General features: G+C 37.1%; 1 protein-coding gene across 3 annotated transcripts; it reads right to left on the bottom strand.

Annotated features, from left to right (window-relative positions):
• On the bottom strand, positions 1-24,675 carry EMB2773 (PHD finger family protein). Of its 3 annotated transcripts, none has more exons than XM_008787744.5 (28): positions 24,167-24,675; positions 23,925-24,034; positions 22,851-22,987; positions 22,670-22,778; positions 22,338-22,588; positions 17,077-17,184; positions 16,797-16,908; positions 16,046-16,142; positions 15,743-15,929; positions 15,236-15,667; positions 14,640-15,166; positions 14,345-14,552; positions 14,211-14,261; positions 13,952-14,110; positions 13,704-13,871; positions 8,979-9,278; positions 8,738-8,890; positions 7,432-7,601; positions 5,333-5,441; positions 3,134-3,295; positions 2,946-3,050; positions 2,641-2,874; positions 2,316-2,449; positions 1,962-2,228; positions 1,583-1,877; positions 1,139-1,231; positions 901-1,026; positions 1-483 (listed from the first exon to the last, which is right to left on the bottom strand). In XM_008787744.5, the coding sequence occupies exons 1-28, from the start codon at positions 24,400-24,402 to the stop codon at positions 247-249; spliced, it is 5,277 nt and encodes a 1,758-aa protein (XP_008785966.3). In that variant the 5' UTR covers positions 24,403-24,675; the 3' UTR covers positions 1-246. The 3 variants fall into 3 exon arrangements, with proteins under 3 accessions (XP_008785966.3, XP_008785967.3, XP_088560083.1); XM_008787745.5 differs by having other exon boundaries at positions 22,670-22,769; positions 24,167-24,609; XM_088703957.1 differs by lacking the exons at positions 22,670-22,778; positions 22,851-22,987; positions 23,925-24,034; positions 24,167-24,675 and having other exon boundaries at positions 17,077-17,180; positions 22,338-22,478.
• Positions 24,676-25,766: the final 1,091 nt, after the last annotated feature.

The raw sequence follows: 25,766 nt of genomic DNA, 5'->3' as shown, positions 1-25,766 counted from the left end.
TGCAAAAAATTGATTTCCATTACTTTGAAGCTGGAGCACAAGCTGAATGGTCCTGCTACCACCATAGAAAAAAAAAAGAAGCTACGATAAAGGGGACAGCGACCAACAAGTGCCCCAGTTTAATGAGACCCTAACTACAACTAAACTTCCTTGTTACTGCTATGGATGCAATTGAACAATTTCTCACCCCAGCCCTCCCCTCTCCCTATAATCCTATAATGTACAGTAATGCTGCATCAGTTTTAATTACACCCGTAATCTGGTAACCCTGCCACCATTGCTCTTTTGGTTGCTAAAGTTAAGCCTTCGCGGCCCTCCTGTCCAGTCCTCGTCGTCATCATCATCGTCATCCTCACCATCTTCACCTTTACCGCGCGCAGCTTTTCCGCTTCTTGAACTTCTTGGAGTAGGGTGTTTCCTCTTGACATTAGCTGTGTAAGTTGCATAGTCTATAGTATCTTCCCTAAGCAACCTCTTGAATTCCTGCATTACAATATCATATTATGAATTAGTGCAATCTGGAACTTTGCATTGTGAAGGGCACGGGAAAATGCGGAACAGGGTAATAGGTTTAAACCTAACAAGCAGTTGATAACTGGGCTATGGTCAGAAAGTGGTCATGTGAATTACAACACAAACTGTTTTCAGCCAAGTGATACTCTATAGTTATATAACTAATAAGCCAATATAATGGAAGAAAGTTTACTTTAATGTGAGACTGATGACTGACCGAATTGTTGATAGATCTTTTTCCAATTAAATCAGGTTTTTAACATGAGATAAGAAAAACAACAATCAAATGTCCAGAAGTTCCAAGGACTTCACGTGTAAAATGTCAGATTTATATTAGTGCAGCAATACAGGATGTCATTTTAGAAATCTAAAATTTCAATAGCAAACCTGATATTTTTCAACCATATCTTGATAAGAAGCAGGCAAACTGATTGGAGCATCATGGATGCTGAAGGGAATATTTTGCTTAGATATTGTCTCTCCAGGCTTTGGATGTTCCTTCAGAGAAAATGCCTAATGCGGAAACGAATGGAGATTTTTCATTAATTGGTTTGAGATAATTGAATGGGCATGATCTACAGCAACAAAGGCAAGAAATGACTACTAAGTTAAGAAAAGAACAAACCTGGCACCGGGCATCATTTAAACCATACACAATTTTTAAATGTCTTTTCAGCTTTAGGAGGAGTTGCAGAGCTATTGCATCATGGCAATCAGCCTGAAAAGCAAACGGAATGTCAATAACCAGTAGAACTAATTTGTACATGAGACTAAGATGGCATTGTAGTAGCACCACTACATGATAAAAATAGAAACTCTATGACTTTGATAAGAAACAGAACAATATCAAATTGTATATGGAAAATATTAAAGCAACATAAGAACAAAAGATTCAACATAAATTGCCATTGACAGGAAAGACAGGATAGCAAAATGTACAGTGAATTCTCATCCTGCTTCAATGATAGAAAATTTACAAAAGAAAACAGAAATAATCTATTCATGATTATCCTGCTTCAGCATCCGCACAACTGTTATCTGACTGAAGAGAAAAAGAAAATTTTATTACCTGAAACTTTTGTAGGTCTTCTTTTGAAATACCACATGTATTGTTAGATATACTTTCAGGAGTCACTGTCATGATGTGCTTGGATAAATGATGCACTCCAGGTTCGGCTTCCACCTTTTGATTTTCACTAGGGAACTTCACAGAATCCCGCTGCTGTGAGAAGGAACTCCACGTTTTCATATTTGCCTCAAGAGACCCAGCTCGGACTTGTATTACTCGATTGATATCATAAATCAAATAAAGAGGCTCATCAGGGCAAGTAAATGGGAGAGATGCAAGAATTTCCGTGCAATATCTACAAAAAGCAGATAGCATTTTCAATTCAAATGCTTATTGAATTATAATCTAGCATAAGAATGATAATTTTTTGGATACTTACAGAAGAAAGCTAACTGATGAATAATTCCAACCAGCAGACTCAAATTTCCGCACTATTGAGTGCATAAATTTGTTCCTTGAAACACGATTTCCTCGAATAAGCCTGTATATTCGAGATATTCCTGGCCTGACAAATGCTATGGGATTTCCATCAGATTTTCCTCTTGCATTTCCTGATACTGTATTATGGTTGCTTGCAATTGATTGGACAAACTTATATGACATCTGGAGCCCATCTCCCAAACGGCTTTCAAAGAAAGAAGGATACCTGCAAAAATACAGATATTACTTAACCTATACCATCCCAACGTGTAAAAATATTAGAAAGGCAACACGTCTAATTAGATTTCCATACTTTTCATTCATGTTCATGAGCAAGAGATGGGCCAACTTTGAATTCACCTCCAGTGGATCAGTTTCTAGTGCTACAAGATATGGAACGCATGTAATTGGATGAACCAGACCTTGACGTAGTACAATTTCTACAATCTGCAAAATAGAACAAAAAAAAAATCAAATGGAAAAACAGTGCATAGCCAAAAAAAAAAAAAAGAAGACGACAACCTATGGGCAAGGCACAAAGCAAAAAAAAAACAGCACACAGCATACAATAGATTTCTTATGGGAAAAAAGCAGTAAGAGTAGAAAAACCAGTAAGAGTAGAAAAGTCAGGTTCTTGCCTTTAGTGCAGATTGACGAACTTGATCATTCACATCCAAGCATGTTTCCAAAATACTATTCCAATACAACTGAACTATTCCCCCACAAATGTTAGTGTCACCTGCACCCGCAGCCTCAGGCACTCTGTTTGCAGCGTCTTCTGAATATTTAGTTGCAGTCTTATTGACAGAGTTGGTAGTCAGCTGGCTTTCCGCATCCAGAAGATATTCATATAGGTTTTGCAAAGCTTGCATCTGCTAAAAATGATAGATTATAATGGACAGATAAAAGGGATACATAACTAAAAAAAACAAAATACAAGAACCTTTAGTCGAGAATCAGCGCCTGAAGATAATGAGGTCTCTAATATTTTCCCAATATCCTTTTCCAACATGTACTCAGGCCTAGCAATCAGAATGTAACCTAATGCCTACAAAAGATAATGTAGCATAAATCAAATGCTTGAGACTGTAACTACAACTTCATTAATAAAATCTGGGGGAAAATGCTCACCTGTAAAGCCCGGACCTTCAAGCCAAAATCCTCCGCAAGCAGATATTTTTTCACCAACGAGAGACTCTTAACAATATGAAGACATTGGTTATCAGATGTAACCATTAGTTCATTGCCATACCTAAGGAGAAGCCCAAGACAAAAAAGAGAACGCCCCAATAACTGAACATTAAAGAGAAATCACACTTTGTCAGGTAATAGAATCATTAACTAAATTGCAGATACATTGGCAATGATTAGAGAGAAAGAGAAAGAGATGTGAAGCAGAAACCAAGTTGATGTACTCCAACGGTAAAAGCCAAGGACAAATATTAACCAAGTTGTATGGGCAGAGTGCCAAGGCCAAAGTACAATAATTATTGTTACCCAATTATAATGCACAGTTAAAGGGTCAAAACAACAGGATGTGTTCGGATTTTTGAATGATTAAAGTTCTGATTAGCTTTAAAGAAAAACAAGAACTAAATATCTAATTATCTCTAAAAGTAAATATCAGAGAACACTTACCTAAATCACCCATGCTACTCATTTAAAAAATTAGGTATGCACAAAAAATGGTAAATGACACAACAATCTACTTCCATAAGCTGTGACATCATGCAAGCATTAAATATCTTAGCATCAACAACTGTAAAAAGTGAAAGCACTTAAATGACTTGCTGCTAGAATAATATTATCTGCAAGTTGATTTTAACATGTATGAGATATGATAGCTTTACGCATGACAAATAGCAATAATAACAAGAAACTGTGGTAATTATTTAATGTGGCTTCCACAGAGATGTGAGATACCAACCAACAAATTCTAGTAGTAGGCCTTGTGCATGACAAGGCCAGAAAACTTGTAATGTTGAGTGCATGCATTTTTAGTCAGCAGCAAATGGACCAAACATGAGTCACACAAGATGACAAAATAGATAAATACATATATAATAAAGAAAAGCTGGAAAATTTAGTAAATAAAATTACAAATTATCTGTTGAATGTATTAAACCAGTAACTAAGATGAACATATACTGACTAAAAAGGAGAGCAAAAAGACATAGATACGGATATTAACAAATGGCTTCTTGCTTAGATCTATAATGCAAGGGATGTTAGTTAGGATAATCTACCAGGATAGGGCACTGATATCAAACAAGTATTGGCATGGTAACACCAATATGGATAAAGATTCTTTTACAATTTCCCTGGATTCCTCCAACTAAGAGGTCCTAATTTTGTCGGAAAGAATCTAGAATCTAGAATACATTAACCATACCACAAATAACTAGAGACCTTGTATTCTTTTGCTGCTTCCAACCCCACAAAATAGGCAATGCACATTTAAAAAACAGTTATTAACATAAAACATTAGAAAACATAGTTACTGGACATAAAGGTCTCGACTCTAAATTCAAATTCACATCGATCAACTACCTCTAAAAGACATACTTCTTTTATGCGCTGTCATTTTGCAGCATAATCACTAATATATGTTACAAAATAATGTCTGAAATCTCACATGATCGCCACTATCTGTAAGTAAAATCACTAAATTCTTTCCTTTTAGAAGAAAGTGGGTGGGTGGGGGGGGCTCAAAAACTATGGCACATCATAATAGCATCTAAGAATAAAACCGATACACAATGTACAAGCGGTACAATGATTTTTCAAGGACATATTCCACCCCAAAAAAGCCTAAAAATACATCGAAATTAATGGTAAGATCATACATGCATGAATCTGTAGTAGATGCATGATGCATGCATTCCCTATTCCATAAACCAATGAAAAGAACTACTAGGATTAAGATCTTTGGTTATTGTTATCTTCAGTGCCATCGCATTTTACAATTTAAATGAACATTTTTCCTAAAAAAATTACACAACGATGTCTCTGGAACTGTCATGACCTACCAAACAAATTAGAGAGAGAGAAAGAGAGAGATCAAAACAAATGAAAAGATATAACGATCCAATCTTATTTAGAAGACAAGGTAAAACTTTAGATATGCAAGCAGATGTAGTACATGTATCATCAAAATCCCGACCAACAATATGATCATGTTACAGAGGAAAATTAGTTTTCTGTCCAGCAATGTTGCAAGACTGGCATTAAGAGGGTAAGACCCAAAGAGACAAGTAATAGAAATCCTATTTAACACGCAATGGGAAACATCCCTACTTCACAATATACAGGCAAAGTAAAGATGACTACCTGTTTATTATCAAAATTTGGACCATGCAGATGTTTGGAAAAAATCTGAATCAGATGCTCAACTAAACTTGTTCCTTTGCCAGCTATTTTACTAAGTGAACAAAGGCACCTGGATGAAAATAGAAATATCAGCTTTCAATAGTAATTAACAGCCCAGAGGCAGCATTTAGTGAGAAAAGAAGAAAGGGAAAAAGCATGCATACGGACTAAGAATTTAAAAACAAAAAAACAAAAAAAAATACTGATGTAATGATGCAACAACATAAATCACATGAGCAACTATCCATAGAGGACCACAGAAACCAAAATAGCAAAATTGTCGAGAAAGCGACGTGGGGAATGGGAAATGGACACATTTAGCTACCAAGAACAAAAAAGAAAAAAGGGAAGAAAAAACATATCAGCTTATTCTGATATTTGCATGCTTGGATCCTGATGAGCATAATTAAATCAAAATGCTGAGTCCGAATGTATAACTAATATATCTTCATCAAGTAAAACAAATTTGACACACTATTTCAAATTCAAGATCATACAATCTCAAAGGCTACTTTTTTATTATAAAAAGATGTGATTGATCCATCTCAATGACAAAATGGGTTTCATGCTGTACAGTCATCCAAATACAACTAACGTGCCCAACCTAACTTTCCTACAAACCCAAGCTTCCCAATTATCAACTCTTGCTCCTTCATCGAGTTTATGAAAAGATATGCCCGGATTAGAGTTGCCAGATTATAAACCACAGATGCTAACAGAAATTAAATGAAATCCACAAAACAACATGATTCAAGGGTTTTTAATAACTTAAACAAGTTTGGACATATATAAGGTTACCTATATAGTAGCCACATTTTCATACTCCTAAAAATAATGGTTTTCAGGCTCAAATAGGGTAGTGAAGTTAGTTTTCTTTTAAGATAAAGAAGTTCTGAAAATTAAAGAACTTCAAAGGCAAACCATTTAATAAGGATTTTCTTTCTCCAACATTTTGTTAAAAAAAAATTGGATGCAGTTTCAAGGGTACAATTCTTATACCTATCAAGAAATTTTGGTCTTATAGAGAAACTGTTTTAGGGACTACAGTCAGAATTCCTGATAGCTTGCAACTATAGATATTTATAAAGTTTTTCAGTCGAACTCCATCGTCTATTTTATCAGCTTATACTTCATAATGCATGCTTGACTCATAAGGTCTTACAAACCATAGTAGGATCGGACAGCTGGTGTATGTAAATTGAGCGATTCAAAAATTAATATCAATAAGCAGCATAAGATAAATAACCAGACAGATATAACATTTAAAACAGCAACGGTCAAGAAATCAATGCAAAGGACATATATTGATAACTGCAAAGTTGTCATACAGCATTAAGCCGTATACAATTGATAGCCCAGCACCACATACTTTGGACTCTTGAAGTTAGACAGGAAAACTGAACAACGAAAAATGCTGTACCATCATCGAACATGGAGAAAGAAAGAGCAACCAAAATGGGCTTAGAACTGATCAACAAAGTCAACAACGCAGAGAAAAAACTTTATGCATTATTGACATGGGGGAACCTTCAGCTTGTATAGTTTTCCATGACATAGCTACATCATGCTGAATAAAGTTGTGCAAATATATTGCTGCATGCATTAGCTCCTTTTTTAAGATGCCATAATCAAATCAATCCAAATGAACTTATTAGTTATCTAAACAACCAGTCAGTAAGACATAAATGTATATAACTATTAAGCGAATTGGTATTTGAAGGATAAACAGATGTCTCGATATATAACCATATATAATAATAAATGACTACAAAAGAGAAAATCAGACATAAGTTGTACCACTACTGAACTTGACCTAATCTGCAGTAAGTGAATATCATGGACAGGTTATGCACAAAGTTTTTGTATGAAAGCTTACAAAACCAAAGATAGTTTCCATGCCAATGGTGGTTTCGAATTTTGCAATAAACAACTTTCATATCCCAAGTATAAGAGAGAGAGAGAGAGAGAGAGAGGAAAAAATAGAAATATCTAGGTGAAAAGCAAAGTATTATTCACAAATTTGGAAATTCAAACAGAAGATAGTGAGGAAGATAAGATACTTGATACAAGCATGCACGACTGTCAGGAATGAATGACGAACAATCATGTGTTTCAGATCCTGTTCAAGTTCCTCGATAACACTTTGTGTCGGCTTTCGGAGCAATGGAAGTACAGCATCAATCACAAATATTATACTCTCAAGCAACTGAGCAATTGATTTATTATCCACCTACACATGAGAATGAGAGGTCAACTGAAATTTCAGTGCAGATAAAGTTAATCAGTATTCATTTTCTCCTCAAGTGATTGTAAACATTTGTATTACCAAAAGAATATCATGAGATTAAATATCCATTACCATAAAAGAAAATGCAGTTAAGAAAGTAAGCATGCATGTGCATTCAAATTATGCGTGATTATTGATACTTGTCTTTCTGTTGTATGACTATGGAACAATTGTGGAATCCAAAACAACTTAATAAAAATTCTTGAGTGCAATTTTATATCAAATATATAATGAACTACAAGAACATGGGTGCATTGTCACAATGTAAATCTCAGCCTCAGTTGTTGCAAGCTCCAAATCCAGAAAAAAAAGGCAAGGCTTTGTTGAGGCGGCACAACTTGAAATCCTGTTGGAGAACCTCTGCCTATTCTTCTGCTATCTTCCTTTCTGCACCTCTACATGCTAATCTCCTAAACCTACTTGTTTGTGCAGCACATTGCATTAATTCTGTCCTCTCATTCATCCTCCCTCTCAAATGGTTGAGAAAAGAAGCTAATTAAACTGCTTGGACATCCAATCCTCCTCCATAAGTTTTCTTCTTAGTCCTCTTCCAACTATCTCTTTACTTTTGTCTCACATTGTTTTCGTCCACCCTTCTAGACCCCCTGCTCTTATTTCTCCTAATCTGCCTCATCAATGCTTCAATGATAACCTCTCATTTCCCTTGCAGTTTTTACTTGAGAACATTATTCCCTCAACCTGAACAACTTGTATATCAGGTGCTTAGTTGATATAATCATTCTTGATTTCTAACTAATCATTCATGGCCTCTCTTAAAAAGCATTAGAAAATGCAGTGCTCTATTGCCAAACATGGGCAACAAGGGCAGCATAAATTTTGAGGTCAGAAAAAAGTGCTGCTGATATAAAGATGTGTCATTCAAATTGTAAATTCATATCAATTTTCAATGGACGCTTAACAAACATTCATGAGCATTTTCATTATATAATGTTGGTAATCACAATAAGTTGCTTTCAGGGCTCTCAAAGTCAATAAAATCTAAAACTGATTACCAATAAACCTCTGTGATAGTCACATTGATTGACCCTGAGAAGATCAACAAGTACAACTGTAATTACCTGGTTCTTTAGGTATGGTTGCAGAGTGACAACAAACTGAGATGGATCTGTAGCCGGTGCACAGAGGGTCGGATCTACAACACAAAATGCATGCAAAGCAAGCACATATGGAAGTGCACGGACCTCTGTTTCATCATTTGTTCCCTCTTCTACCTAAAAATATGCAAGATGTTAAAAATGAATAAAGTGATGCAGTCTATATAGGAGGAATTTGACTGCTGATCTGGCCAGGAACCTCTACCTGCAAGATTCTTTCTAATAAACGTTTGCATATTAATTCACAACGTTTACGTACAGACGCCAGAGAAAATGCATTAATCCCAGTAGCTTTAGCTGATTGTGGAAGAAAATCAAGTGCTAAGTTGCGCTTTATAATTGTGACAAGAAGATGATGATTAGGCATCTTCCTCAACATATCAACAATCTGCTCGGTCTTTTTTGCCACTTCCATAGGTACAGAGCTACCATCAGCTACTAAGTGTTTCTGACTTCCAGATGGTTCTTCAAACCAGAACTCGTAAAATGTCTTGCATACTAGGTCCTGTTAATAATCAATAGCAAGCACAAATACATAGTGAAATGAATTATCACGTACATGTAATGATAATAAAAACAAATTAAAAGGGGGTGGGGGACTATTGGCAAATGTGTGACAGTGTGAATGAATGCATCAGCAAGGCATAGTGCACCATCCATCGCTCAGTTAACTAGACCAACATTGTTACTCTATATAATTGATATGATGCCTGGCTTGTTTCGGACATGCTGGATCTAAACCAAACAGGCAGCCTAAGAGTCTAGCTCATCAAGCAGGCATAATGCCAACCAGATCTATTTACTTTCTCAAAATTGAACCAGACCTGCCCCATTAGTAAGTGGGAGTGATCTGGGCCCCAAGCCAAGGACATGCCCAATTAGACAAGTCTACGACCCTACATATGAAGATCATAGTGTATAAATTCTAAAACTAAACACAGAAAAGTAACCCAACATAAGTGAAAGTAATCAGACTTCGTTTGCATCCAGCATGATCTCAGACCCAACTCCCAAGCAAAACTATGTGCTTAAAAGCTTCATGTCAAGCCCAAACACAAGGGAGGCATAGAGCTCTAAACAGTATTGAGCAATTGGTAATTGCCTATTATTGGGTCCAAGTAACAGGTTTAAGCTCCATCAGAATTGCAAATCAGATTCAGATCTAAAACATCAAATCATACCTAGAGTCTATAAGCCTGAGACCTTAGTAGCCGTATATGGTACCTAGTATCCTAGAGTTTAAGCTCAATTCTGGTCGGATCCAAGCATGGAATAACCGTTTTCTTTACAAATGAATTCAAAATAAGTAGCTGTACATGGTACCTGGTATCCTAGAGTCTATAAGCCCAAGACGTTAGTAACAGGAATCTTATATATTTGAAGACTCAAGACCATAGAATTACCATCCTGTCTGTTAATCTTCCCAGGCAATCCTCCTCATCTTACAACACAGTTGGTGCATGAAACTTGGAAGAATATACTAGCATCTCAGGGTATAATCAGCATCACATTTGGGCACACTAAATGAGCATATCTACAACAATTTCTTTTTCATATTTTATTATATTTATATTCTTTTTTCTCCTTCACGTATACGATCAGGTTGACTGATTTCTCCACATAACTTCCAGGCTTCCTACAATTTTTAGCATGATTAAGTTCAGATCACTGGAGGATCTGAAACAAAACTTGTCTGTTTATATCCACATATAAGACATCATAGGTGAGAATAAGACAACTTAGTTCTAGCTAGAACAGATCAGTGCAATTTCTTTCTTCCTGCTTTCCTTGGGTGAACAAGTGACAAGAAAAATAAGAGATGCAGCATACAAGCTTCCGTGTGTGTGTGTGTGTGTGTGTGTGTGTGTGTGTGTGTGTGTGTGTGTTTCGAAAAAGAGAGGTGATTGCAGAAATCTTTCAGGCCTTACATTTAGTTTCATGTTCGAGTTTGAAAGAGAGGTAGCTCAGAATATGGAAGGACTCTACTCAACCCTTAACAAAAGCCATGACTGGCATGTTTATTTGCTATATAATGCATGTGATAAGATGACTAAAATACCCTTTAGTTGTTAGTTCCATATGAGATTAAATGGTACGTGCAAACTTCTCACAGGTTGCAAGTGAGAACCTTATAAAAGTGCAAGCGGTCTACTGAAATATTTAACTGAACTATAATTCATAAGTGGCACCCCACATTTTCATAGAAAATTAAAAGAGGATGAAGCAACTTCTTCCTTGCCCTGACACACAAGTTAAATTAACACACAAGTTAAATTAACGACTAAATCATAGCAGATTTTTATATGTTCCGAGCCATGATGCCTGAACTTCCAAAACCATTAACCTTAGCTAACTTAGCATGACACTCCTACAAATCCGCCATTTTAAACCAACAACTCACAATGGCAAAAACATAGATTTTCTTTTCCTCCTCTCCTCTCCACAAGTTCACAACATTTGCAACTTATTCAACTAAGAATAATACCTAAGCTGGATAAAAATAATATTTTATACAATTAAACTTTGACATGGAGCTCAACAAGCCAAATCTACCAATTTTTCGGGAAGGCAACATGAAACCTGCAACAGCCCATTTGTAATTCCAGTTCATTCGTCCCTAAAACATTAGGTATACATAGAGCTACTTATCCACAGTTGCTAAGTGCTCAATAACTTGCACTTGCTACCCTAAAACATTAGGTATACATATAGCTCCATATCCACAGTTGCTAAGTGCTCAATAACTTACACTTGCTTCCTATAATCACTCAACTCAGAAACATAGTTATCCTATTCAGAAGTAACAAATTTGCAGAATTTTCAACCACATCATTGTCAAGCCACTGATGAAGTTTAATTTGATATCATATGAGCGTGTCGGTACCGAGCACCGTACCGGTTCTCCTGCGGCACGAGTCGCTACGGGCCGTGCCGGGCTTGTACCGACAGAGGAAAGAGCATGGTACCGTAGGAAAGAAGAAAAGAGAGAGAAAAGGGGGAGAGAGGGAGGGTGGTAGATGCCGGCGGAGGGTCGGTGGAGGCCATTCGAAACAAAGGAACCGGCCACGGCTTCGCCTCCCGCGGCCTCTGCCGGCCATCCGCCCTCTCCCTCCCCCACTCACTCTCTCTTTCCTTCTCCTTCTCCAGCTCCGGCAACAGATTTCGTTTCCGTTGCCGGAACCGTACCAATGAACCACCAGTACAGCTCGGAACCACCCAGTTCGGGACGGTTCCGCCAACCCTAGTTAAAAGTAAAAAATTGGATCCGAGCTTACTTTTGATAGATCAGAGTCATCAGACCCTTGAATCCACAAGACAAGAAGAGCAACAGAGTAATTTCTCCTAACGCATTTTGACAACGCCAAATGACATAACAAGTTATTCAACATTGATGTCTCTCTCTCTTTCTCTCTCTTCCCTTTTCTGAAAATAAAGGTGCCAACACTTCCAATCATTTCAAAGAAATGATTAACACTTGAGGAAATGCTTCCTAAGATTCAAACAAAGAAACTCATACATTTGGGGGAGCACAACCACTAGGCTATAGCCCAGTTTACTATCACTCTTGTCTCTTAGACCTACCAAATGAAATTTCTAAGACTCCAAATAGAAAACTATTACCCTTACCTACCTTCACTTGTCACATTTGACTCTTCATATACTTAAGATTGCTGACTAGACTTGAACATCCACTAAGCTACCAGACTATACCTCAAGGATTTCAAGGGTTTCAAGCGTTTTTGGTCCCTTTTTCAGCCCATCACTGAATTAAGTGACCAAGAATATCAAGGTTGGGTCAAGCAGGTTAAATTGTGTCAATTAAAAGTAGGTCCATGCAGTTACCGATTAGACAGGCCAGGCTAGGTCAGGTCATGAGGTGGGCCATGTGTGGACAGGGGTTGAATGGTTCCAACACAATTTGGGTCAGGTCAGGTCAAGGTTTCACATGTTGCTATCCCAACACGACTGAACCAAAATCCAACCCAATCTCAACCCACTGCCACACTAGGAAAAACATCTGGTAGTTTTCATTAGAAATGAGGTCTTCAGTTTAGTTTCAGCAACATGTCAAAAACAACAAACAAATATTCACTTAACTACTTCAAGTTGATCTACATGATAGAAATCGTCTGATGATCATCAGATAGATCATTGCCCATAACCACAACATTGCACTCCTCGTGCATCCTTTTGAATATATGAAATTGGAAAAATGGATAGACAAAACAGTGGACTTCTTCACCAGGAATAGGGATCCTACATGTGGTGTCAACAACTAATACACATTTTTAACTTCTTTTCATTTATGCACTGATGTTCCTTGTGAGCCTCCAATCTTGGGCATCTCTTTATTTTCTAGTTGAGTTTATTTGTTGCACTCTTTGCTTTTGATAAAAATATCAACCATCAATCAGAAAAAAAGGCAAGAACCTAGTAAATCACTTGAACAGCCCTCCTATCATCAGAAACTCATAATTCTTTATACAACAGAAATAGCAGCTCCCTCATGCAAACCTCTCTACGTAAAGTCGAACAGGCCCTCAAGAAACCATAATTTGATATAATCCAGCATAGCTAGCATGGAGAACGAATAGTACCCAAACAAAACCAAATTATAACTTAACTACCACAAAGACTAGAAAGATAAATATAATATATAGTTGAAATAATAAAGTGAAAATATTTACTTTAGATAGGGAATTTTAGAAAAACCAAATTTGACTAATACAGACAATTCTTTGGATCAGCTCAACAAGGTGAACAAAACAGAGGATGTCAACAGACTTTCTCTTTATCAGATGTGAGGGAAAACAGGGACCATTAGCAAACCCCAAAATTCCAATTCTTCCATCAGGTTTTATTAAAAGGATCATGTAATCTATTATTGAACTACTATGCAAAATTCAATTTACGATGATAATCAACTTACCTGTATGCTAGATTCTTCATCACTAACACGAGAAATGATCTCAATAAAAGCGTGTGTTGCGTCTGAGAAGTTAGAGTTAGAAGTACATAGATCACGAATAATTTTAATGGAACGTTTGCGTACACTCACTCCCATATCCTTTATCCGTTCAGCAACCTTTTCAAAGTACTGTCAAACAGAAATAGCATTCAACTTTTAGAGAAAATATCTATAGAAGTACAAGAATGCATCAGCATAATTTAACCTACCTTCAAACCAACATCAGGATGAGAGGCAATATGCCTACCCACAAGTTCTAGAGCAGCTTCACGAACAGAGATTGCTGAGTCACAAAACCTTCCTTCAACAGCGCATTGGACACGTTTATCACAAAGAACCTCAGGATCAGCTTCAACTATGGCACTAACCTGAACATGGGGGCAGGAGGGGGAATGCAAAAATCAACAATGAATGATAGAGAAATTAGGATCAGAATTATATGCTCTATGAAGGCAACTGAATGCTCACTGCACGTAAGGCCTTTGCTCTCAATACTGGAGAGTTCTCCCTCAAGCTTGCCTGACAATGATAATTTCTTTTAACACTTGACGTAGATGTTACCTCCAGAAACAAAAGGACACAGAAAACAGCAAAATATTTACCAAAAGAAGAGAGAGAATTTTATCAAATCCTCTAGAAAAGGAATTGTTTTGACCCAATGCTAAGCAAATCTTTTTAGCCCAATCTCTTGACAACAATAAAGTATTCCCAGAATCCCGCAAAATCTCCTTCAATTTCAATCTAGCAAGATAGTAATTCATCCTTTCCTGAGCAAGAGGATCATCCTTGTACCACAAGCAAAGATAGAACCTGCACATGGTTCTCCAATTAAAGTCTCAGTAAATTTTAAAGAAATCGAAATAATAAGATTAAAGAAAAAATGTCGAGATAACAAACCAGCGAGCAAACAAATTTGCATCATCTTGTGGACCAGTTTCCTGAAGATAATTCAAAAGAATTTGTTGCACAACTTCCAGCCTGGTAGTCGATTCAGAATCTCCAGGAGCATTGCTTGCAGTACCTGTTTTTCTTTTACCATTATCTTTGCTCTGTAACTTGCAGTGTGATTGTAAAACAACAAGCTGCTTTTTGCAAAGACAGATATGGCAAGACCAATCCCGGAGTAAAATTTCTTGTCCAGTGACTCCCATGCAATCTGCATGAAAGCATCTCTGACAAACATGACAAACAATGTTCACACCTCTCCCATTTAGACAAACAGAACATACATCCTTCATATCATTGGGAACATCACTTTTTCCATCAACCAATTCTTTTAAGATCCAAAACCTATTGCCGCTGCAAATGACAGCATCATGTTTCAGTCTTGCTGCAATCATTCCCAAAAGGTCAATAGCCATGCACCGTGCCGCAATATCTTTCGATTTCAACCCAGCATTCTGGAGCAGCAATACACAAAGAACCTGCATACATCACACCATTAACAGAGTAATAATTGTGGACTCTGTTACATTGTGACCAAGAATCATCACCTCAAGTATTGGAGCAGAAGCAGGATATTCCGGTAAGTTCAAGGTTGTCAGCAGATCCATGACAAGGTTTTCTAAAATCGCCTTCGACTCGGAGACATCCTGCACTTTAGCATTAGTAAAACGCTGAAGAACACTAGTCCAGAAAAGGCAACATGCCTCTGTTGCAGTTTCATGACATTTTGTTGGGTAACTCGCATCAATTGAGGAATCTACAATGTTATTCCAATTTGATGTTGTCTTCAAGCTTTCAGGGAGGTTTGCACTGAATTGTACCAACTGAATCAACAAGGCTGTTATCATTTGAATCTGCTTCTGCTCCTCATCTGGTAGATGGTAGGCTCGAACGGCACGCTTGGAACATTGCAACTTCCGTAGAAGCTGAAGTGTTTCATCTATCAAGAAACTCCTATGTTGTGGGTATGAAGCAAACACCTGTACTCAGGAGCAAATATGGTAAGCAATAAAATCATAAAGATGCTAACAAAATAATGGCAGAATAGACATTACCCCACAAATCAAGTTTATAGACTTCAATTGCAGGAGCTGTATATTATCCACCAAGAAAGTTGAAAAGCTTGTTTTGACTAACTGTAGGATGCAACTATCTGATAGGCGTACTACCGAAAGAAGATCCTTAAGAAATGCTAAAATTGAGCAAAGTTTCTGAACCACTGAATAAACTGCTGCAGGAATCCTGACATGAAAAAGATATGCAACTGTGCGTGACATACCTGATTGTATATTTGATATAACCAAAACATGCACAGAAAGTAAAATTAAGTGACAAATAATCAGGAGGTGAAATTGTACTTGTTCCCCACAGACTTCTTCACATTAACACTCCGAATATTACGCCGTCTTTTGCCTACTGAACTGTTATCAATGTCATCATGTTCATTCTCATCACCTTAATTAAAATAAACTTACATTAGATACCAGCAAGGTAAAAGCAAAGTTTCCATATTTAAATACAAAAGAAAACTCTTTCAAACTAGTGCTAGCCTTGCTAGGCAAATGGAAATGCACAGGTCACTAGTATAATCCGGTCATATATGTTAGCTGCACTTTGCAAAGGAAGAGAAGCTTTCAAACAGGCCTCAAAGCGGCAATATGGCCGTTTAAATTAGAGCAGACAGCTTGATATAGAAACCATGAAGCAAAGTTAAGATCCCCTTATGATCAAGCATGGTTTCAAGTGCCAGCCAGCACGTACAATGTTGGCCAGTACTGCCACCTGGAACAGGTTGGCATGGCACCTATGAAATATTTTTCTAAAAAAAAAAACTAAAAGAGCTTTTTAATTCCTTTTCTTTTTGTTTTGGTACAGAATGGCACTTATGCTGACTTGCAAACCCTGTGCCACTGGCACTCAAATACTTGGGTTCAAGCTGTTTGCTTGAAACTCCATATAGCACCTCGCCTGTTTTGAAGCCCTAATGAAAATACACTTCTATTATCTGTGAGTAAATCATAACCATGCATCATCTATTAAAAAAAACAGTTAGCATCAAGAAAACAAACAAACATGTAAATATGACAATTCAATATCCTGGGAATTTACCACCAAGTGCACCATTTTCATTTGGTTTTTGAAGGCTACGGAATGATGGATTAAATGCAGCCATGCTGTCCATGATCTGATGCCTTGAGAAATCAATAATTCGTTCAATAACCTGATATGTTGAAACACAAATCAGAATTAGAATGCCTCCCAAACTACTTCAGTAATTTCATTGGGCCATCATCATCTAAATACATAAATGAATAGCAGGCATAAATACAGGAACATCGCACTCATCTAATAAACCAAAGAGCAGAGAAATCAAAGGGTAAGCACGAACTTCTTCTTTGTATAGCTGCTTTGGCATATCTTGATGAGTCATAATCGCTAGAGCCGCATAGGTGGACTCCAGTGCACATAGGACCAACTGTTCTGCATCTATATCTGGCTGGAACAGCACAGATGCATCAGAGAGAGAATAAGAACCATATATTCAGCTAAAATTATCGAGCACAAAGTCAGAGCCATAACATAGAGGAGGCTAGAACTGAAACAGTGGATTTCAACAACATAATCAATGGCGAAAGACAACACTAGAAGTGTCGAGAGCATCAACATCCCTCTTTCAACAAAAGGCAGTAACTGACACAATTTTGGAGAACTAAAGGACCTAACAAAACAGATGTTTGTTTCGATTGAACAAACAAAAAATTACAGCCACTCACTTCGAGTCAGCATGTGATATAAACTCCGACAATAAGACTTACAATGATTTCAATAAGAAAGCAAATTATTCCTTGCCAAGAATATCTTCTTGCATAATTCAATAACTCAAATGGCCAATTCCACTTTCATCAACAGTATGATATCATTAAAAAATGACATCATCTGCATGGCATCCTTTATTACAGACCAACCATACTATAACTGTGGCTGCAAGTGGCATTACATGGCCACAGATGGAATGATATACAAATACGAAGCATTGCAGCTTCAAATTCGCATGATAGTCTGACATGCATGACTACTGATCTCCAAATCCACATCTGGACCATATCCCAAGTGTTCCCTATCTCAATCAAGCACATGCAATAGACATACTCCATCCATCCATCAAGTGTTTCCATATTTAGCTATCCTTCATAGCAGAAAACTTCTACCCGATATGTCACACATGCTAAACTCTAAGGAAAATTGTTCCCACACTTTCTTTCTAAGAGCTTCCTATTTTGAAGTATTTCTGAAAGAATTGCTTCCCTACACCTGCATTTTACATCTCGGTACCTGGTCCCATACCATTACCTTACCAATATGGTATGCTCCCATACCCTTTTCAGCACATGGTAAAGGTGTTAAGTAAGAACAACGCCTATATAATATATTGGAACATTACCATATCAAGGCCCTATAGCGTACTGACTCCCCACAAGTGCAGTATGGTAAGCCTGATATGAAGTGATGCGGTCCAATATGCAAAACCTTGACCCAAACACACTCCACTTCAGGTAACTATAGACCAACCATGTGCATCACACATGCTTGTTTGTTCTCTAAGATACCTCATATCAACAACCGCAAGACAACATCATCTTGCAAGCTTCATCTTCTTACTCTTTTAATTATGATTTCAGGAAACTGACAAATTACATATATATATATATATATATATATATTCCCAATTGATGATGGGAAGTAAACAAAATAGTAGTTGCACATTATATGCTTTATGCGTCTTTACGGGAACATGCATTAAACTATACTAAAGGTCTAACTATATCTAGTTAGGTACATGCATGTATACATTCATGTGAATATAGACACACTCATTCCCTCTATAGGTGGCTGGGCATTAAGTGTGCTTAACAAACACTTCCTTCCAATGCTTCATCCTCCCATTTTTGCACAATCCTAGTTTTAGTCTTTATTAGTTCCTTTTCTCTCTTTCCCTATGTTTGGTTGGGGTCATGAGAGGGAGGATGGATGGGGTTGGAATGATGGATGGCCCCCATCCATCACTTGGTTCAAAAAGTCTTAGGAAGGATGGGCGAAAAGGAGGAATTGCCCATCCATCCCGGCCCACCAATTTGCATCCTCCCAAATTGAGAGGATGCAAGAAAGGATGGAGCATGTGAGGGTGTATTTCTATGTTGACAAAATTATCCCTTATTAATTTTTTTAACAAAACTCTAACACTTCTTCACTCTTTTTTAGCAAAGATTAGTACAAATGTCATACAAATATCATTCATCCTTCCTTTCATTCCTCATATACTAAACAGAGGAGGGAATCATTCCCACCCATCCTTCCACACTTCACCAAGCACACGGGAAGATGGATGGAAGATATATCCATCCTCTCCCTCATCCATCTTTCCTCTCTTATTTAGGTATTTGTTATAAATATAGTACTGATTGGGTGATGTATACTTTATGAGGCTTCTGGGAACCAAATTAAATGTATGCATATGACTGGTGCCCATGTGAATGAATGTGCATAGACATGACTAGTTATTTACTATATGGGGGTAGGCATCCAACAGCGAAGCATTGCTGCTTTCAAGAATTAGCCCAGACCCATAAAGGATAAAGCCAAAAGGCTAGATTTCACTCTTTCGAGATTTCGAGATCGAATCATAGCTTATAGTTTTGTATTAGGAAGAGATGACTGAAACAGGAATATAAAAAAGAATTAGGAAAGAAAGCTCATTAGGTCAAAACGTCGTGAGGGTATAGTTCCTCACTCGATCCACCTCCATCCACTTTGCTTTATGAAGATTTTGTCCCTTCAGGCCGAAGGGACCTTTCCTTACATTTTCGGCTCGAGTTCCAGTTTCAGAAAAATGGGATTCATTCTTCAAAGCCGGATAATCAGTAGTATTCCTCTCGCTAGCTATCCTGAGTAAGAGGGGGCCAGTCTGGCATGGAAATCTGGAAGGCAAGGACTTAGCATGTTTGGCTTTATTGAGGCATATGTGGTATGTCCGAAGACTATGAAGAAGCCCTTTCTACCCTATCGAGACAAGAATAACACTCTCATCTTTCCTACCGGGGAATTCATAGATACTACTACAACCAAAACACAAGCTGAAAAACCCTAATCAATGATCTTCTCACATCCAATGTGATTCTGCACAAAGCAGGGCCCCTCACCTAAACATGTGATTTACAATATGGATTTTCTAGAGCTAATGTGATTTCATCATAAAGATACCTCAAGTTGTTTTTATCTCATAAATTTATTGAAAATGTATAATAAAGAAACCTTACTGAAGCTGGACAGCATGTTCATAAAAATATGCAAGGGAAAATGAGATAAATTATATGTCAATCCCCATTTATTAATTTTATATTCCAATCCATGCAGCCGCAATAACAATTAAAAATTTATTATCCTATAACCTGATACAACAAGCTGGCTGCATAAACAGTCCTTTTAAAGTTGTTGCAAATCTGCTAGGTAAACATGAGGGGTCTATCAATAAAGAAAGTAATCATAAATTACCAAAAACTGAAAACCATAGAAATAGGAGGGATTTGCAGTTCTTGCAGTCATGATTTAAGATATAAATTTATAGCTTTATGACAGCGATGGCCCAAAACAACTCTAGGTGGTTATAGCATTATATTGGATCCCTATCTGGCCTACCCGAAAAATCGAGGAAAAATAAGTTTTACAAAAATAATTATTTATGTAGGAATAAAAAGAAATATAGATAAAGAAGAAACTTATGTATAAACAAATAAAGTAATGGGGAATCAACAAAGTAATATTTAATTGATTTATTTCCCATTAAGTTGGTATAGGCATATATAAGAAATATAAAAGGGGATTCCAGTAAGGATAGGTACTTACTTAAAGTTTTATTGAAGGATACATGAGAAGGAAGGTAAGATCTAGAGAACCGTAGAATACCTTAGAATAACATTAAAGACAGCCTAAATTTGAATACTTGGCAAATGAGGATCTATAAAGTGAACCTCGAATTGTTAAGACAAGCTTGATGGTTATGTCTATTATTTTGCATAAATAAATATGATAAGTGATCCAACAAAACGAGCATCAGAAAGTAGGTAAGTGGGAGGAAGGAAAACTAAGCAGGAACATAGGATTAGGAAGAGATTATTGTTATCCATGGGAAGATGTAGGTGGCATGGGGATGGTGTGAAAGGTGGAGAGAGAGGCGGTTGTCAAGATAGTTTGGGGGAAAAGAGAAAGACAAAAGGAGAGTGAAGTTACATATAGAGTTTGAAAGAGAGTTAAACGGAAAAAAAAAAAGATCTGGAAAAGAGTAAAAAAAACGAGACACTACCTGAAATACGATGGTGGACCCAGATCGGGCCATGCCCCCTCACTCACCCAAAAACAAAAAGAATCCAAATCTAAATTTTCTACCTCAGCACCCTCTCATACATACATACGCACATATATCTACATTGATGCACTTTCAAGTGTCTGTTACAATACATGCTGCTATTTGTTTCCATATCAATTTTTGTTTGATCCATTCTGTTTAAATATTTTTTGACCAACCTGGTCTCCAGTCCATTGCAAACATTCAATATTCATCCCTATAAGAAAAGATAAATATGATTTAAACAATTTGGACAAAATATACATTTAACAACTCATCTTTTGATAATCTGGAGAAATTTAGATAACATTTATTTTGTTTTATTTGGACAAGAAAACTAAGAGCTTCTTTACGAATATATTTTGACTCAATAAACTCATAATCCTGCCAACAACCTAATAGTTAATTGGATGGATGGCATATACAGACTTGAGCAAGAAGCCAGCAACTTCCTTAGGAAAGACATGATTTATAATATCCATCAAACCAACCTAAAGAATTTCAATAATATCATGAATTAAAACAGATTGAAAAATGGGACAAAAAAAGCAACAGAAATTTTCTTTGTCCACAAACAAATGCTGTTCTTCTTCCCATTTAGGGGTTCATAATTTTATATCAGTATTTTCTTTTAAAATGTTTTCTTATAATGATAAAAGGAATATTTATTTGTACTCTTTTTACTATTACTGTTGTTTGAGATGTGAATTATGAATAGTTGAAACTAGAGTCCATTCTCTTATCCATTTCATTCGTACTATTTGTTGATTTTTATGGGGTGAATTTTCAATTTGCATCCCCTTTTCAGAGCAAAAAGCTTCTTCAGGTTTTTAATAGCAGAATCTGCTTCATTACAATAAATATTTTAATCATTGATTTCACATAACTGAAGAATAACTCCAATAATAACTTTTAAGTTTTTCTAATTCTTTGTAACTACAACTCTTTACAACAAAAGAAAAATATTAAAATATATGTGAAAGATTTTAAATAAAATTTAAAAAAATAAAAGAAGTGAAGAAAGGAGGAAAATGACTTAAAAGGCTGTTGTTAACTAGAACAAGATTATACATGTAATATATGAACAAGATCTCAGACATATGAAGTATATGCATCTGCATTTTTTATATCAGCCGCAAGCAACAATCATTAAGCAACTGCTGAAAGCAAAAAGAGTTTTCCTTGGCAAAAATGACAAAAAAAATGCTCCACAAATAAAATGAGACTTGTATATTGCAAATAATACTTACATTTTCGTTCCCATCAATTGACAAACCTTGAGCACACTGAATCTGTCGATCTAGAACATCTATAAGTCTCACAAGAATATCAAGAGGAATCAAATGCAAGACTTTCTTAGAACAAAAAGACAACATTTCATTTACAAGCAGCTTAACATCAGCCAAAGGAAGAGATGATCCCTCTGCTCCTTCTATATCATCAGGAACTTCTACTCTCCCGCAGAAGTCTTCCACCATCTCACAGAAGCTTGAGATGATATCTAAATTTGAGGTTCACAAATGTTACACCAGCACAAGATTAGCAGATGGTAACAGCGGAAATCAAAGAAAACATAGCAAACCTTGAGGGTGAGGGAGATCTGGCCCTGATGATGAAGGAGCAGAATCACTTTCTTTCTTTTTAATTCTTGGTTTTCTTGAACCAGCAGGAGTTGGTATCTCCTGCAATTCCTATCATGGTGGAGATTAAAGCTAACGAAGTTACAAAATAAGATAACCAACATATAATATAAATAAACTCACATGAACCATATTCTTGGCGGAATGGTTGTTAATGGCACTACAATGGTCCCTTTGTACTTGAACAATATTGAGTACATTCTGTTCAAAAGGTTTATGTTCTAACACTTGATTATTACAAGTCTGCTCCTGAAGAGAACCTGAGAAACTTAAACAGCAGAATGTAACATAAGCAAGAGGTTCATTAAAGTTCAAGGTATTAAAATGTGATACTTTGTGCAGCTTAACAATAGAAATAGCTACTAGATATTATTAAGCAAGATAGACAACCAAAATCTGGAAGTATGAGGTTATAATAATCAACAAGTTATAAACTGTAAAATATCTAAACATTCTAGGGTAGAAAGAATTTACAAGGTCACCAACTATATAAAAGATACATAACTTGAGTTTCAACAACAATTAAAAATACCTTAAAGCTAAACACCACACAAACACAAAAAAAATGAAAAAAAACATTAACTTTCCATACGCTCACTTTTTGGTGAAGCAATGACAAGGTTTCAAGACATCGACCAAGACCAGTCACAAATGTATTTACATGCTAACAAGAAGTATATCCATGAGGCATAGTACAGAAATTTGGAGGATGCAGTGATGCTATGAAGCTTCCATTATTCAATCCTCCTAATAAAGAACCAAAGGTTCTACATTATTTCCAAAAGAATTCAGTCATGGATTATATTTGGGAAGTCAAACTTTTCTTAAAGTTGGCATTTTAATTATACTCTAAATAAAAAAATAACATTACATTAGTCATTAAGATACATCCATACCATTAGATACAATGGCAGATTAATTTCATAGCAACCTTCAAATTTTAGTTCACAACACTTATCATGGGTTGTAGGCAGCAAATTTGGGGAATTAAAATGGGCATAGTTTTCTAATGATGGATTCCACAACAATCCAAATATTCAAGGTGGATTCCTCAAGCCTAACATCCATATGTACATTCAATTTCACAGTCAATTGGGAAGGTGGCGTTGGAGAGAGAGCAAAAACGATAAGGAACTATAATATAAGCGTGCATTGACTGTTACAACCTCAGATATCAACAAACTGACAATGATTTACCTCGAACAGAGTGCTCGAATGCTTCCGGGTTGTACTTGAGGACTTCCCGGTAGAACCTCGAATACTCCCCCGGGTTGTGAGGAACAGTCCTAGCATTTGCTTTTAGATTTCTATAATAAAACTTCAGATTAGATATGGAAGTAAACACGGATACAAGTCTAGATTAGCATAAACTAAATAAAAAATTCATATTTTGCCCAAACGAGTCGTAACAACAAGACAATCTCAGCAGAAAGACTTACAGATAGCCAACATCACAGTTCCGGAGGACCTCCGCAATCGTACTGGCGTGGGAGAGAACCTCCGGCCGGTCAGCGGCCGGAGCACCAACGGGCTCGTCGAAGAGCCCGAGCTTCTGATCCGCGGAGCCGAAGCACACCGGGAGGGAGGGCAGGGACAGGGACGGGGCGATCTCGGAGTGAGTGGTATTCGAGAGTCGGCACGCCTTCTCGTACCCGAGCGCCTGGTGGAACTCCATGGATAGGGGCAGCCGGATAGGTCGAGTCGAAACTAGGTCGCGCCGGGGATCATCGGGTCGTAATTCGGCGCCTGATATCGAAAGTTTAGCATAGATTGGGGCGAAATTAGGGTTTGGGCGGGGATGATGCGCCCTAGGTTGGGAGGGGAGGAGGGGAATTCGATACGAACGGGGGAGTGGCGCGGCAAAGGATGTACTCGCCTTTCCGAAAAGAGGGCTCCGCCGGGCGGTGAGGCGGCTTTTATAGCAGCGGTGCGCCGAGGCCGATGGCCTTGTCCCAGATTGCCATCAACGTTCATGTTATTTACGGATTGAGGATTGCTGCTTTCGGGGCGGACGGCTTCGTCCTTCAGGCAAATAAAAAGCATGGAGGCCCAACCATTTTACCGAAACGGGTCACTCTCCACGTGGCACCACAGAATTAGTTCTTCATCGGCTTTCAACCAATTATAATGCGCCAGCTAGATAGAGATTTCGTGACAAGTTGGGAAGCCGAGCATTGCTCTTTGGGCAATGATGGCCAGCGACGTTACCTTGTCCGGGGGGCGGGATAAATGCTGTAAATTTGATTTTATTATCTCATTGCCCTTGACTTTTGATTTAACTACGATAATACCTTATGGGTATATCCACTAGGAATCACTTGACTGTTTTACCCCGAACTTTCAAAGCTGCGGGGTTTGTTACATGCGTTCGTCTCTGTGGCCTTCGGCGGTTGCCACGTGGCGTGTGGGCCTCGGTGGTGTGATCCGATATTTTTTTTTAATGCAAGGGCCCACATGGTGATGGCTGGGAGATGGATAAATTTTCTGCCCATGATTCATTTAAAGGCACCTCTGATTAGTATTTGGCAATGCATTACCATTCTCCTAATTAGTATATTAAATCTGAATTACTCCTAAAAACCAAATAATCCAGATTTTAATCATATTTATATAAATAATTAAAAATATCATCAACTATCTATCCCTATTCAACCAGGCCTTTTCTCACGCTCACTAGGCCTCATTTATCTTATCCCACGATGTTATACATTATGCATTAAGGTTGTGTTTGGCATCATTAATATTTTAAAAAAAAATAGGAACAAAAATTTTCTTCTTCAATTAGGTGAAAATCACATTAGGGAGTTGGGACAATAAGTAAAACAACAACTGCTTAGCAATGAATAAATATCGAATTAGGGAGTTGGGAGAGGTGGCGTAGAATAAGTATTATGGGTGGTCTTGCTAAAGGAATTGCTTTTGATCATATACTGCAGCTTGATCTCTTTAGGTTTTTGTAGATCTTTTGGATCTTTTCTCATTCCTGGCTTTAGATTTCTTTTACTTGTTTTAGTTAATTTGCTGATTTTTCTTTGTTAT

The sequence above is a fragment of the Phoenix dactylifera genome, chromosome 9 (assembly GCF_051530095.1).
Source record: "Phoenix dactylifera cultivar Ajwa chromosome 9, Ajwa_hap1_PhDact_Kaust_v1.1, whole genome shotgun sequence".
Classification (NCBI taxonomy): Eukaryota; Viridiplantae; Streptophyta; class Magnoliopsida; order Arecales; family Arecaceae; genus Phoenix; species Phoenix dactylifera.
The sequence above is the reverse complement of the archived record's forward strand: the minus strand, read 5'-3'. Positions and strand labels throughout refer to the sequence as shown.